Genomic DNA, 16,593 nt, shown 5'->3' on the forward strand with positions numbered 1-16,593 from the left:
CACACATTCTTGGAGGGAAAGAGACCGGCTGCATAAACCTAACTAGAGAATAGAAATAGGAAACACCCAGTAGCTTCCAGAGACATCGAAGAAGTTGAACTGATGGAACTTGCTGAAAAATAGATGTGAGTGTTGATAGAGGATAAAAATTCAAGGATGACTTCTAGGTTTCTGCTAAGTAATAGTAACACCAATGTAGGACACATGGATGAGGGGCAAATTTGGAATAAAGAAGAAATGACACTGTGTGGAAATCACAGATTTCAGGCCTAAAGACTTGGCAAATAGATGCATTTCATAAATGACATTTCCTAAAGGCTCCTTTGGGTATAGGAAGGAAGTCATTGGAAATATTCATCTTGAAATAGCTTTAGCAAAAAGAAAAGAAAATAGAACCTTGGCAAACTGATCATTCTTAAAGAAATTAACCTGTCTACATCAAACTATATATTATTTTATAGAGATAATTAATCCCTTCCCAATACAATTATTGTTTTTCATCATTCCTTCTTTAAACTGTATTCTTAATTGCAATTATTATTTGCTTTTCTGAAGATTCTGGCATTATTGTCTTGTTAGTAATTTATCAAAAAGCCTAAAATGGAAAATACTTCAGATAGACCTATGTTATATCTTTGCAAAATCATTCCATCTCATGAGTTTTTTTAAAAATCTCAAAAAGGTCATATGGGTCTACTTACCTCCCACGCAGTTTTGTATGTAAAGCACTATGGACAACTTCTCACTAAAAAAAAATTAAAATGAGCAAAATTCCAAAGAAAAAACACTTTTTATAATGTACCTGTCATTTAGTCTCTTTGGGCTGCTATAACAAAGTGCCATGGACTTTGTGGCTTATAAACAACAGAAATTTATTTCTCACAGTTCTGGAGGCCAGAAGTGTGAGATCAAGGGTGCCAGCATGGTGGGCTTCTGGTGAGGGCCTTCCTTCTGAATTGCATACTGCCGACTTCTAGCTGTGTCTTCACATGGCAAAGAGAGAGAGGAAACAAGCTCTCTTGGGACTCTTATAAGAACACTAATCCCATTCATGAAAACTTCACTCTCATGACCTCATCTAATCCTAATTACCTCCCGAAGACTCCACCTCCTAATAAGATCACATTAGGGGGTAGGGTTTTAACATGAATTTGGGGGAGGGCACCAATGTTTAATCCTTAACACCTCTGAACTGGAAAGAAATTAAAGAACCCTTAGATACTAAAAACAAAGTGGGAACAGGAAGCCAGAGAATTAAGCTAACTATAAAGACCCACCTATACTTGATTCTGGTAAGCAGGTGTAGACTTTGAGAGCCACAGGGACTCTGTGGACAGAAAACAAAACCTAAGGCCTTTACAAAGTGGGAGCTCTAGTAGGAGAGCCCTGCATAAAGCAAGAACTCTAAAGAACTACAACTTCATTGTGGTGGAGAGAGAGAAATTGCACCACAAAAGGTGGAAGAAAGAAAATGTATCTATATTAACCTTAGTACTAAGTGGAAGTAGAAAAATCAATTTTCCTGAGAATTTATAAGGCAAATCAAACCCTCATATGGGTTTGCAGCACCAATTTACCTTAACTGTAAAGTTCAGGGCTCTCAAGACTTATATGGTTACTAAGTTGGTTGGCATGTGCAAGTACAAATCTACACACACACACACACAAATACATACATATATGGCTATTCAGATATTCTTATATATGTTTTATATATATATGGCCATTCAGATATTCCTCTTCTTTTTGTGTCAATTTTGGTAACTGTTATCTTTAAGAAATTAATTCATTTCCCTTACCTTGTCAATTTCATTGGTTTAAACTTGTTTATAATATTTCCTTATTATACTATAATACCTAAAAGAATAATATTTTGTCTCTTATTTCTAATATTTTTAGTTTGTGTCTATTTTTCTTAGATAAGCTAAAGTTTTATCAGTTATTTGATCTTTTCAAATAACCAACTCTTGGTGTTAATGATAACCCCTATTGTTAATTTACTTCTATTTAACTGACTTCTGCCCTTTATTAGTTTCTTGCTTCTATTTACATTGGGTTTATATTTATTTTTTCTACCATTTTAAGGTAGAAACTTAGATCATGAACTTCATTGCTTTCTTCTTTGCTAATGTGACAATTTAAAGCTATAGGATTCCCTCTAACCACTGCTTTAGTTTTATTCCACAATATATTCTTAGTTCAAAAGATTTTCATATTAGCACCATGATTGCTACTTTGATTCATGAGTTACTTATAAATGGATTGTTTAATTTCCAAATATTTTTAGTTTTTAAAATAGATATATTGTTACTGATTTTTAGTTTAAATCTGTTCTGGTAAGAGAATATATTCAGTGTAATTTCAATTTTGAGACCTCTTTTATAACTTACGGCATCTATTGACCAATAACCCGTTTATACTTGAAAAAATTTGTGTTCTATTAATACAATTGCTGAGTACAATCTCTAAATATCAATTAGTTTTATTTGGCTCTAGTCTTCTATATTCTTACTGATACTCATCTTTTTTTCAGTTAAGTATTGAAATTTTCAACTAAAATTGTGGATTTTTCTGTCTCTTTTCAATTATGTCAGTTTTGCTTCATGCATTTTGATACTTTAGCATACACTTAGGATTGTTAAGTCTACTCAACAAATGTTATGTCATTTTAAAATTTAAATTTAATTAATTTTAATGTAAATGACCTTTAAAAACATGTCTTTTTTTAAATCTCAAAATATTTCTTGCCCTTGTCCATGGTATCCATTAATAATATGGCCATTGGCCGGGCACGGTAACTCACGCCTGTAATGCCAGCACTTTGGGAGGCTGAGGTGGGCGGATCACCTGAGGTCAGAAGTTCAAGACCAGCCTGACCAATATGATAAAACCCTGTCTGTACTACAAATACAAAAATTAGCCTGGTGTGGTGGCATGCCCCTGTAATCCCAGCTACTCAGGAGGCTGAGACAGGAGAATCACTTGAACCCGGGAGGCAGAGGTTGCAATGAACTGAGATCACACTATTGCACTCCAGCCTAGGCAACAAGAGCAAAACTCCATCTCAAAAAAAAAAAAATCATTAAATCCATTTTTTTAATATTTAGTGTTGCATGCTACATCTTTTTCCATTCTTTTATTTTAACCTATGTATTTTTAAAGCTCTTTGAATACTGTGAGATTTTTCGTTTTCTTTAGCCTGACAATCTCTCTTTTAACCAATGTCCTTAGTCCACTTAAACATAATATAATTTTGGCCATACTGAATTTGTTTACTATTTGTTCCATCTCTTCTTAATTCCTTTGTGTCTTTTTCTCTGGCTTCTGTTGGACTGAGTACACTTTTTACTATTCCAGTGTCTTCTTTACTTGCTTATTAGCTATAATTCTTGCTTTATATTTTTAATGGATTGTCTAGCATTTACAATATGTATTTTTAACTTATTACAGCCTCCTTACAAATTATTTATACCACTTTATATATAATGTAAGCTCCTTAAAACAGTATACTCCTCTTTTTCCTTCCTTTTTGCTATTATGCATCTTACTTTCACATTTCCTATTATCAGTTTAATTCTACATATATTTTAAACACCAAAATACATTGTAATCATTTTGCCTCAGTTAATTATACTAAAAATAATATTGATACTTTTTTATACATTTACCAGTATCAGCTTCCTTCCTTCCTTCACATAGACACCACTTTCCATCTCGAACCATTTTATTTCAGCCTGAAGAGCATTCTTTAATTTTTTTAATAGAGTAAGTCTGCTGACATTTCTCAAATTTTGTTTGTCTGAATATATATTTACTTTGCCTTCATCTCTGAAGGATATTTTCACTGGATATAGAATTCTAGATTTTTTTGTTTGCTTTGTTTTCTTTCTCTGAATGTGATATTTTATCGTCTTCTGGCTTGTATTAGTTCTGATGGTATATCCAGTGAATTGTTAAATCTTTTACCCCGTTTTAATGTGCTTTTTTCTCTCTAGGCACTTTCAAGATTGTTATTCCCTATTACTGGATTCCAGCAGTTTGATTATAATGTACCTTGTATGGCTTTCTTTATGCTTATTTGGCTTAGATTTCATTGCATTTTTTAGATTTGTTTATGTTTGTAGACTGTATCAAATTTGGAAATAATTTTGAGCACAATGTCTTCAAATAATTTGTATGCCCCCACCCGTATTTCTGGAATTCTAGTTACACATACGTTACTCTACCAGGTATTTCCCATGGGACAGTTATGGTCTGTTCATTTTTTTAGCCTATTTTCTTTTTAGAATCCAGTTAGTTTCTATTATATTAGCTTTCCTTCAAGTTCACAGACTTCTTTTGCAATATCTAAAGTGTTTGTAAATCAGTTCAGTGAATTTGTCATTACAGATATTATGTATATTTTTCTATTCTGTGACTTTATCATTACAGTTATTATATATATTTTTTCTATTTCTATTTTACATATTTTATTCTGTGAAATTTGATTTTTCATAGTTTCCATTACTCTTCAATATTACATATTTTTCTTTGAATTATTGTGCATACTGAACATACTTACAATAGCTCTTCAAAAGTCTTGGTCAGCTGGGCACAGTGGCTCACACCCGTAATCCCAGCCCTTTGGGAGGGCAAGGCAGGCAGATCACTTGAGGTCAGGAGTTCAGCCTGACCAACATGGTAACACCTCGTCTCTACTAAAAATACAAAAATTAGCTGGGCATGTGGCAAGCACCAGTAATTCTAGCCACTCAGGAGGCTGAGGCAGGAGAATTGCTTGAACCCATGAGGCAGAGGTTGCAGTGACCTGAGATGGCGCCACTGCACTCCAATCTGGGTGACAGAGTGAGACTCCATCTCAGAAAAAAAAATAATAATAATAAAAAGCCTTGGTCTACAAATTCTGTCATCTCTATTATTCCTGGACCACTTTTTATTGGCTGATTTTTCCACTGATTATGATAGGTTGCAATCCCTGACTTTTTCCCATACCTAGTACTTTTTGGTTGGATGCTGGATATTATGAATGTGACATTGCTGAATGACTGTATTTTGTTATTTACTATTGAGTATTGAGTTTCATTTTGCTGGACAGTTAACTTACTTGCAGATCAGCTTAACTTCTTGAGGCTTTTTAAAAGCTTTGTCAGTATGCAACTAAAGTAACCTTTGTTCTAGGATTAGTTTAACTTTATTTCTTATATGTAGCCTTTTTTTGTTCTCCACTAAAGACTTCAGCTGCTTTAGCCAATTTGAACTCCGTTCTCTGTGTCCTCAACTCACTGAAGCCCTCGCCCTCATCATCTGTCCTCTGTGTGGGTTCTACCTCCCAGTCAGGGGGTCTGGTAAATATTTTCAAGCAGAAAGCCAAGCAGTTTTAGAGATCAAATTATTTGGTCTTCTCTTAGGGATCGCAGTTCTCTGTTGTTATTTAACCAACATCTGAGAACAGCTGTTTCATACATTGTCTAATTTTCTAGTTATTTACCATAGGAGAGCTAATACAGTTTTAGTTATTCAATCATGGTGAAGAGTATGATTTCTAAAAGCACATTTTTTAAATTAACAAATTAAAAACAAAAAGCAAGAAACATATATACCTAAAGTATTGATTCTTTATGTGAGGCTGCTATTAAATGGTGTGGATTTGAAGGTACATGTGTGAGTGCCATTTTCTGGAGAATGCTGAATGTCAAAAATACCAATTGAATCTAAATGTACTCTAGTGACCCCCAGGATTTTTAAAGTCATTTTAATTAGAGATTTTCTGAAAATATTTCTTTACATTGTGCCCTAAAAATGTACTGAATACAGGAGAAAAAAATGGAATTGTACCGACCTTAGTACATATCTAGGCCAAAAAGATTCCTCAAAATACTTAATAGACTTTAATGAAAAACAAGGAAATAATTTACCTTTCAGGAAAAATCATTAATTATTTTATCAATTTAGCATGATCAAAATGAAAAAATTATAAAGTTCAATAGGAATAAAATAATAGATCTTTAAGAAAAGTAGATTGGGCCCAGCACAGTGGCTCACGCCTGTAATCACAGCACTTTGGAAGGCCAAGGTGGGGAGATCACCTGAGGTCAGGAGTTCCAGACCAGCCTGGCCAACATGACAAAACGCTGTTTCTACTAAAAATAAAAAAATTAGCTGGGGATGGTGGTGGCAGCCTGTAATCCCAGCTACTCGGGATGCTGAGGCAGGGAGAATTGCTTGAATCTGGGAGGCAGAAGTTGCAGTGAGCTGAGATCGGGCCACTGCACTCCAGCCTGGGTGACAGAGTGAGACTCCGTCTCAAAAAAAAAAAAAGTTAACTTATGATATTGCTCCTCAACTATGTTCTTTTGACAGTTTTTACCATTTCATTATTTGCCATCATAACCCATCTGTTTTCTCATCCTAGAACCCTGGCATCATACTTGACACTTCCATTTACCCAGGGGAACCAATTCATTACCATATTCTGTCCATTTTACTCTGAAACAAATCTTGATATTTTCATCCATTCCCTTAATCCAAGCCACCATTACTTTCAGTTGGGCTACCATGTTAGTGTTATATCTTATCTTCCCTGTGTAAATTTACCCTACACCAGCCCATTTTCCACAGAATATTTTTCAAAATACTTTAAAGCTTTACTTTTTTTTTTCCCCCCGAGACCACATCTGGTTCTGTTGCCCAGGCTGGAGTGCAGTGGCATGATCTCAGCTCACTGCAACCTCCACCTCCTAGGTTCAAGCGATCCACCCACCTCAGCCTCCCGAGTCACTGGGACTGCAGGCGGGCACCACCATACCTAGCTAATTTTTGTATATTTTGTAGAGATGGGGTTTTGCCATGTTGTCCAGACTGGTCTTGAACTTGTAAACTCAAGCCATCTGCCCACCTTGACCTCCCAAAGTGCTGGGATTACAGGTGTGAGCCACCACACCGGCCGTTACATTTTTTTCTTAGGAAAACTCAAATACTAACAAGGCCTCTCTGGTCTGGCTAGTCCTCATTTCTCCAGCCTCCCTTCATAATCTGCTTCAGCATGTTTGACTTCATGCACATGGGTCTCCTGGTCCTGGTCAAGCTGCGATGAGCTTTAAGACCTTTCCATGTATGGCTCCCTTAGTCTAGAATGCCCTTTCCCTTATTTCCCTTCACTAACTTCCTCAGTAAATAACATCCCTCAGAGGAGCCTCTTTCAACTCTGCCACGCAAGTATCAGCATGTTGTAGTCAGTTGCCTATGTAACTTGTTTAATGTCTGGCTCTGCAGTTAGAGTGTAAGTTCCATGAAGACAGAGAACATATACATGTTGTTCATTTTGGGGGTTCCAGAACTTTGAATGTTGCCTGAGTTATGGTTGATACTAGATAAGTAATTATTCAATCATGATTTTATATTAGGTAAGAGAAATTTACTTTCAGTGCTGTGCTCAGAAATAAACACTCTCAGTCACTATTATGGAAGTATAAATTGATGCAACCTCTAGGAAAATCAACTTGAAACTGTTTTTCAAAATCTTTAAATGTTCAATTTATTTATTATTGTAGTTCCAAATCTGGATATTTAAGGGAAATATTCAGATATACACATAATTAGTATATAGCATATTTATTTAAACATTATTTACAAGATAAAAACTTGGAAATCTTCAAACATCTAATACTTGGAGATTAGCTTAAATAACTAGCAGGATTTATTGGCTTAAGTTATCAAAATGTTTTCATATAATTTTGACATAGCCTTCAATGAATCCTCATGTACATGTCTTTAGGAAAGACAGTAAAGTTGTATGGAAGAGTCTAAAAGTTTAAATTAAACACTAAATCATTTGAAGGAAAATATTTTAAAAATTTAATTTAAAATGGTAACCATGATGTCTCATTTCTGTGTCACTAATCTTATTTAAATTGTACACAGATTAGCTCAAAAAGAAAAAAATTATGTAAACAGAATTATTCTGTAAAATCCTATATAGATGATAGTTGCTTGTGGGTGAGAAATAACATTTATCTTCCATTCTTGTTCACAGCAAATCACAAACAGATGTTAAAAGGTCCTGGTTCTGTTTTTAAATCCAACATATTATCTTTGAATTGTTTTATAATGCATATAACCCTGCCATTTTGATCTGTTAATTAATGTCCTGTTTAATGATCCTTCTTTAATCACCTACTTTTCTGAATGGGCATAGGAGAGACAGAGCATGTATGAGATGTAAAGCTGGTATTCACAATGCTTATAGGATCACTGGATAGACTAAATAGATACACATAGTCTGAATATAGTAATGTGTTAAAGAATAAATGATTAAGGACCGAAATAAGGAATATATACATCAAAGGTCCAAGGAGATTAGAGAAGGCAAAGATAAATATGGCTATATAGTTATGGACAATTTCAGGACAGGAGAGCTATGGCATCTGCCATGATTGCAGACTTTTCCTAAAAAGAGCTGCCTCAAGTTTTACATCAGGGAATGTTGATCCATTTGTTTGTAAATAAATGGACTAGTTTTAACAAAATAATTTGTAGTAGATGTTGATCAATGAAGCTGACTTGTTAATACTCATTATATTTTTGAACCTCTTTATAGCTCTCCGAGATGCTGGCAAACAGTCTATTAATAGTGACTGGAAGATTGAACACTCTGGAGCCTTCAATTTGGCTGGAACTACCATTCATTATGTAAGACGAGGCCTCTGGGAGAAGATCTCTGCCAAAGGTCCTACTACAGCACCTTTACATCTCCTGGTATGAGGGAATGAATTGATAACATGGCATAATCAACTTCTCATGGCAAGGAACATTCCCAGTGCACTTCCTCTAATATTTTTCAGATTTGAATTGTCACACAGACATTTAAAATTATTTAAAAAGTGGAATTTTTAGAGGTTTTGTAAAACGTGTTTTAAATCATGTTGTCTAAAAACAGCAATTATTACAGGAGGAGCAAGATGTTTTAGGGAATTTACAGATGCAAAGTACAGATGGATGACAGGGAATCCAAAGAAACCCCTTCTTCCTAAAAACATATATTTACTAACTGAAGAGGATGTCTATGAAGAGAGTACTATAATATTGCATGCAAATCACAGCGTTTTATATATCCATGAATGGCCATTATCTGACTCTGCATAAAAACCTTAGATAAAATGTTATTCTACCCGAGAGAAGGAATTTGATAAATACATGTTAACAGTGCTCCCCATCGCCCTGTTTGTTATTAATGGATTTTTGTAAAGAATTACGTAATTTGAATATTTGGGATGATAAGCTTCGTTACCATTAGTAAAAAACTATATATACGCCAGACGTGGTGGCTCACGCCTGTAATCCCAGCACTTTGGGAGTCCAAGGTGGGTGGATCGCAAGGTCAGGAGTTCGAGACCAGCCTGACCAACATGCTGAAACTCCGTCTCTACTAAAAACAAAACAAAAAAATTAGCTGGGCATGGTGACGCATGCCTGTAATCCCAGCTACTCAGGAGGCTGAGGCAGGAGAATTGCTTGAACCCAAGAGGCGGAGGTTGCAGTGAGCAGAGATCAAGCCACTGCACTCCAGCCTGGGTGACAGAGGGAGACTCTGTCTCAAAAAAAACAAAAAACAAAAAACAAAAAAAAAAAAAACAAAAACTGGATATAAGTGGTTTAGAATTTGAAGAGAAAAAATCAGGATGATGGAATTCTGTCCAGGCTGGTGGCAGGTCCATGTGCCCCTTTTGACCTTGATTATGGCAGTGCGTGCTAATGGCACATGAGCCAAATGACTGACTACACAGCTGGTGTGAGTTTTCTATCCTAATGGCAAAAAGAAGTCTAAAATTCAGACACTGCAACACCTCCTTAAGTCCACATATAAAACAACTCTAAAACACGATCAATTAACTGTTTATTTGGAGCATGATGTGCTGCATTATTTAATATCTCCACATGATTTAAGATGAATTTGTCTTCAATTGGAGACATGTGTGTTGCTAGTCTAGAAGCCAGAGGTTCACATCATATATTGGCCTATTTGCTTCTACTACTTTAGTGTGCCTGCAGATTACCTGGGGTTCTTACTAAAATGCATAGTCTGATTCATTTGATTTGGGGCGGGATCTAAAATCTGTATTTTTCACCACCTTCCACATGATACTGCTGCTACTGGTCCACAAACCACATTTTAAATTACAAGGTTCTATATAACTGCAATTAATATGCTTTACCAACAGAAATAAAGGGAGCAAGGTGAGTGGTGTGTGTACCTTCTATTCCAAATCATAATAATAATAATATCCATCATTCTTGAGGACTAAGAATTAGACACTATCCAAAAGTGCTTTATGTTCATTATAGCATTTAATCCCCCAAATAATCCTGTGTAATATATACTATTACTCTAGTTTACAGATTAAAAATAATTAAATATGAGAAAAGTTGATCAATGTGCTCAGTGTTGTCCAATAAGTTATTTAGCTGTAAAAACCTAGGTATTAGTCACTCTTCTATGCCACCTCGCTGACACAGAGGTCCAAAGAACTTGGATCCAAAGCTTAGATCCAAGTTCTTTATACCAAACTGCCTTAAATCAAAAATGTAAGTATACTTTGAATAATCATTTTGTGCATCACCTCACAGTCCCATTGGATCCTATTATTTAATTTCAGCTGGAAACCCTACTCTCTGCCTTATGCCATCTAGCGAGAGAAAATAAAATGAAGAAACAAATGTTGTATGAACAATATCTGTTTCATTCTATGATTTGGTCACTTATAATAACAGTATCAACAGCAAACATATGTTTAATGATTGTATTGCATAAAATGCCATTGTGTTGCCTGCCTTTAATAAATGTAACCTCCCCTGTTTTTATTTTATGGTATAAGACCAAGGCTTCTTTACTAAGCTTCAAATTCAGAATTTTAAAACACTATATGTGAGACCTTAGTGTTGGGTGGAGGGAGTTTCCTTGCTGCAGAATCCTTAATCTAACTGGTAATTACTAAGGTTTTTCCTGGAAGCATGAAGCATAATTAAACTCAGTGAACTATGTCTAAAAGAAGGCATCTATGTGACCTGGATTTATTCAGTAATCCAAGGGAAACTGCACTTCTAAGATATTTTTTCTTTAATGACTATTACAGATTGAAGGACTGTACTGAATTTTGAAAGGCAATCCCTTCTGCTGCCATGCTTCAACATGTGCCCCTCAACTGTAACATGGTCACACTTTCCTTTTTGCAAAGAATACTGCCAAATTCAAATGGTTTAAGAAAGAGCTAATGGTTTTGTAGCCAATGTCTCTGTTTTAAGTGGCATTAGATATTCAAGGACAATCTAAAGTTCTATCAATGAAAAGGTAGTTTATTAGGAAAAATAGACACATTTTTATGTAATTAAATAAGTTGACAAATAGCTGGTATTTACATGTTCATCCCATTCATTTAAAAACTATGTATTAATAATAGTCTGGGTATAGTCATAAGGTATATCATTTTTTAAAAACCCATTTAAACTGTCTGTCTTTAAACTCATTAGGCTGAAAGTCACTTATAATCAGCAACATCAAATGACATATTTAAGCCAAAATAAGTACTATGATAGAATTAGTACACTGTATGTGTTACGCATTTGTGAACTTAAAATTATTGTTTTTATTGATATAGTTATTTATAAAGTGGACACACTAGTCTCCCAATCTGCACATCAAAATACATCTTAGGCATTCTGTTGATATACTGAACAAAACTCTGAGAAAAAGAAGGAAAGAAAATATAATAAAAATGTTCAGACACTTAAACCTAGGCCCATTTCAATTTTCCTATGGAATGTTAACTCTGCATTACCTATCATTACAACTACCTTGATGCAGGTAAAATACTAAATAAAGTTCTTCAATAATTTATCATAATTTTAAAATTTGGGTACATATGTTTTTTAATGTATCATATTATATTATATAGATTGTTTCCATAGATCCTCAGATCCATAGAAGTGATATATTCCATGGGATTGCTTGACATATTTTCTAAAAATAGATGTATAAAGAAATATATATATATACTCATTAACTCTTTCATTAAAATATGTGTGTATGTGGGGGAGGGGGGTGGGTGTATTTATGTATAATTGGCCACACTATCCAATTCTGAGCCTGGCACTGGGAACCAGTAGAGAACAAAACAGACATGGTCCCTGCATATAGTTCAGTCCAACGTGTAGCCCCATGTTCAGTCGTTTTCATGTATGTTTATGGTTTATTGAACTATTTATATATATATGTGCATAACTGTACAATTATTAATATTAAAAGTTCATGTAACATAAATTTAACTTCAAAGAAAACAATATATACTACAAGTGGAAAATCAGTAACCTTGCTTGCTACAATTAAAGGTTAACTGTAAGCATACCTGGAGTGAAATTCTTGTCCTCCAGTTTGCTTAGAAATTCTCTGCCCTTATGAAGTTCAGTGATCCCCAAAGTCATCTATCTATCTTCCTCTTTTGACTCAGCAACTTCCTGTCCATCTTTTCTTTTCTCTACATTTGGCATTAGATTGTGGGTCACACCTTGATATATGATAGAACACATACTCCTGCCGCCACTTTTGCCCACCTCCAACTAAAGTCATCTTATACATTTACTATGCTTTGGGAAACTGTCTAGTCCATCAAATTGAAAGAAAATGATCTAGTATGTCTGACCTCACTCAAATGAGCTTTTCTTAAGATGTTTTTAGCATGAAGGTAAGTACGAAGCTCCAGTCTTTTCAAAAGCATGGCAATATCTACATTTAAGAATAATGTCACGTTTCTAGTGTGCATTAAGAGAAGGGTATGTCCACAACAGCAACAACAACAACAAAATGCACACAACACAATGAGCATTTTAAGTATCAATATTGTTAATTTTATGCTTTACATTGCACGTGTTCTAGTTTGACCCATCTGCCTTGATCATTTTTATATACTATAGGTGCTCCTGTTTCAGGATCAGAATTATGGTCTTCACTATGAATACACTATCCCATCAGACCCTCTTCCAGAAAACCAGAGCTCTAAAGCACCTGAGCCCCTCTTCATGTGGACACACACAAGCTGGGAAGATTGCGATGCCACTTGTGGAGGAGGTGAAGGATTTTTAAACATTTATCTTTCCAAAACATCAGTTGTTTTCTGATTAAGCATTGATAATTAAGACATATCCAAAATCCCTAATCTGCAATTCCAAAATCCATAAAGAGTTAGAAATGGAAAGTTTTATATGATATGTTTAGTGGCTAAACACCTGAAATACTTAGAATGGAAGAACAGCTATTTAGGATTGTTAACATATCTCAATATGACTACTCTTTGCATTATATTACATTACATTACATAAGTATTAATATATTTGTTTACAGGGGCCTCCCCAGACACCATTCAGGTTGTTAGGTACTATTTATGCACTGTGTTATTTCTATGAAATCTTAAAAGTTCTAAATTCCAAAGTACACCTGCCCACAAGAATTACAGACCTGAATTGAATATAAGAATTATTTGACAGGAACAGTCTTGAGCTTGTTTCTATGTTGTCTGCATACTTATGCTAACTACACAAGGCTCACGGTATCCAAGACCTCCTGTGGATAACAAAATTTGAGGATGCTCAAGTTCCTGACATAAAATGATGTGTAGCACAGTCAGTCCTCTCGATCCGCTGGTTCCACATCCACAATTCAACCAGCCATTGGATGGAAAGTACCTACAGGCAGCCTTTCATATCTGAAGGTTTTGATCTGTAGATGGTTGAATCTGTGGATGCAAAGCCTGCTGATACTGAGGGCCAACTGTATACAGAGCATGTGAAGAAAGTAATTTTCCAATTCCTTTAGTTTGCTCTTTTTTAAATGTATACCACTATTTTCAATACATATAAATGCATCCTGAAATTGTGTTCCAAGTTTGTTTTTTAATTTTTGTTCTTATATTAGAGGTTAAGGAGGCAAAAGAACATAATTAGTTAAGCATCAAATGTGACGCTAAGAAATCACTTAATCCTTAGGCAGCTGTGGTGGTGCACACCTGTAATCCAAGCTACTCAGGAGGCTAAGGCATGAGAATTGCTTGAACCCGGGAGACGGGGGTTCCAGTAAGCCATGATGACACCACTGCACTGCAACCTGGGTGACAGAGAGAGGCTCGGTCTCAATAATAATAATAATAATAATAATAATAATATAATAATAATCCTTAATCCTATCCCTTTATTGTACCAATAAGATAATTGTGTCCTGCAGGTTAAATAGATTGTGGTTGCTCATAGAACCAGTTAGTAGTAAAGCCAACATGGGATCTCAGGTCATGAGAGCTCCAATTTACACTTGTATCCATCTGTATCTGTATCAGCAGTATATTATTTCAGTTCTCATTTCCACTGAACACATTTTCTATGGCCTTCTAGTAACTGATTCCTTTTAATACTGAAAAAATATTCAATTATACAAAAGTATGATATATACATATATATTGTGTGCAAAGAAGTGAACTATCTATTTTGTTTTCTGTGCAAATAAACTATTCACATATGTAGCCTAAACGTTGCTGCAGCAGAAGTGGGGAAGGTGCAGTGACAGGATTTGGGGGAGTGGATTTGGGAGAAAGGAGACAGAAAGCAAACATGCAAGTAAGTAATAATGGTATCAAATTCTGATAAGTACTCTGGATAAAAATAAAGCAAGGAGGGAAAATAAATAGGAGTTGTGAAGATGAGAAGGGTTAGGTGCGGTTTTAAATATGGTGGTCGGAAAAAACCTCAAGGAGAAGATTCCACTGATTAAAAAACCTAAAGTGGATATGGGTGGGCACCAACTACAAGGGCAGAGCATTCTAAGCAAAAGCCGTGAGGCAGGAGAAGAGCTTGGCATACTCAAAGAATAGCCAGAATACTTGTATGTCCTTCCTTTACTCTGAATGATCTGGAATGTTATTGGAAGGTTTAAATAGAAGAGTGACTTATTCTGGTTTAATGTTTTTAAAAGTTATTTCTGTTTCTGAATTGATTGTACAGTGAATAAAGAAAAGGGGTACAAGTAGAGTGATCAGTCAAGAGGTTACTACAATAATCCAGGAAAGAGATGATAGTTGAACCACTGTGATAGCAATAGAGGAGGGAGGAAATGGTCAGGTTCTGTATATATTTTGAAAGTAGAACTAATAGATAATGTTGATAGACTAAATGTGGAGCATGAGAGAAAGCGATGTGTCAAGGATGACTGTGATGGTTTTTGCCAAGCAACCTGCAGGGTTAAGTCACCACTGCCTTACATAGAAAAGTCTGTGGAAGGCCGGGCGTGGTGGCTCACACCTGTAATCCCAGCACTCTGGGAGGCCGAGGCGGGCGGATCACGAGGTCAGGAGATCAAGACCATTCTGGCTAACACGGCGAAACCCTGTCTCTACAAAAAATATAAAAAATTAGCCGGGTGTGGTGGCGGGCGCCTGTAGTCCCAGCTAGTCGAGAGGCTGAGGCAGGAGAATGGCATGAACCTGGGAGACGGAGCTTGCAGTGAGCCAAGATCCTGCCACTGCACTCCAGCCTCAGTGGCAAAGCGAAACTCCATTTCAGAAAAAAAAGAAAAGAAAAAAAAAAAGAAGTCTGTGGAATAGCAGGATTAGAAGAGAGTTTTATTTGAAATGTCTGTTGGACATCTAAGTGTGATGCCAAGTAAGCAGTTAGGTATATAAGTCTGGCATTCAGGAGAGAATATCAGGCTACAGATAAAGAATATATGGATATTTTTAAATGCCAACTGAGAATAGTCACCAAAGACTTTATGTATCCTTGGCATTTAAAAATATCCATATATTCTTTATCTGTAGACTAATATTGAGTGAAGAGAGAAAGAAGCTATTAGAGGATTGAAACTTGGGGCATGCCACCATTTAGAGTTTGGAGAGATGAGGAGAAATAAGCAAAGCCTATTGAAATGAGTAGCCAACAACATAGCAGGAAAAAAAAACATGCAGGAGACAATGCTCTTCTGTATGGCAAGTGAAGAGTATTAGAAGAAGGAGGGAATGATCAACTGTATCAAAAGTTGCAATAAATAAAAAATAATGTAGACTGACAATGATTGTTATACTTAAATATATTATAGTCATTATATTTTATAAATGAAATATATTTGGAACATGAAAGTCAATGGTTATCCTATAAAAATTAATAAAGTGTTTGGCTGCAAAGACTGTGTGGATGGATTCCATAGAAAATAGCAGAAGAATTGAAGAAAGAGACTCTAGGTAACTCAGGAATGTTGCTGAAAGGAGAAAACAAACGTGGCAGGGGTAAAAGAGGATATGAGTTAAAGGAGTTTGTTGTTGTTTTCAATAGGGTATATGATACAACATTGTTTGCCAGTGTGCATTTTTAAGAATCAAACAAAAAACTAGGGATGCAAAGGAGAGAGCAAAAAAATTGCTGAAGTGATATCCAAATGGGATAGGATGGTGAAGTTGGCTTTAGGCAAAAATATGGACAACTCATCACTAGTAACAGGAGAAAAGATAGGTGTTCGGAAGTTACAGTTGAAACTATTTTGTCAATAAAGGCTATCTGGCTGAGAGT

General features: G+C 35.5%; 1 protein-coding gene across 3 annotated transcripts in view; it reads left to right on the forward strand.

The window, feature by feature from the left end:
• The window catches only part of ADAMTS19 (ADAM metallopeptidase with thrombospondin type 1 motif 19), a 280,545-nt gene that overhangs the window by 211,603 nt on the left and 52,349 nt on the right, over positions 1-16,593 (forward strand). For all 3 annotated transcript variants that reach the window (XM_014344971.5, XM_024928919.4, XM_024928920.4), the window contains 2 exons: positions 8,597-8,754; positions 12,964-13,117. In XM_014344971.5, coding sequence (XP_014200457.4) covers positions 8,597-8,754; positions 12,964-13,117 — 312 coding nt within the window. The remainder of the gene's footprint in view (positions 1-8,596; positions 8,755-12,963; positions 13,118-16,593) is intronic.

The sequence above is a fragment of the Pan paniscus genome, chromosome 4, assembly GCF_029289425.2.
Source record: "Pan paniscus chromosome 4, NHGRI_mPanPan1-v2.0_pri, whole genome shotgun sequence".
NCBI lineage: Eukaryota > Metazoa > Chordata > Mammalia > Primates > Hominidae > Pan > Pan paniscus.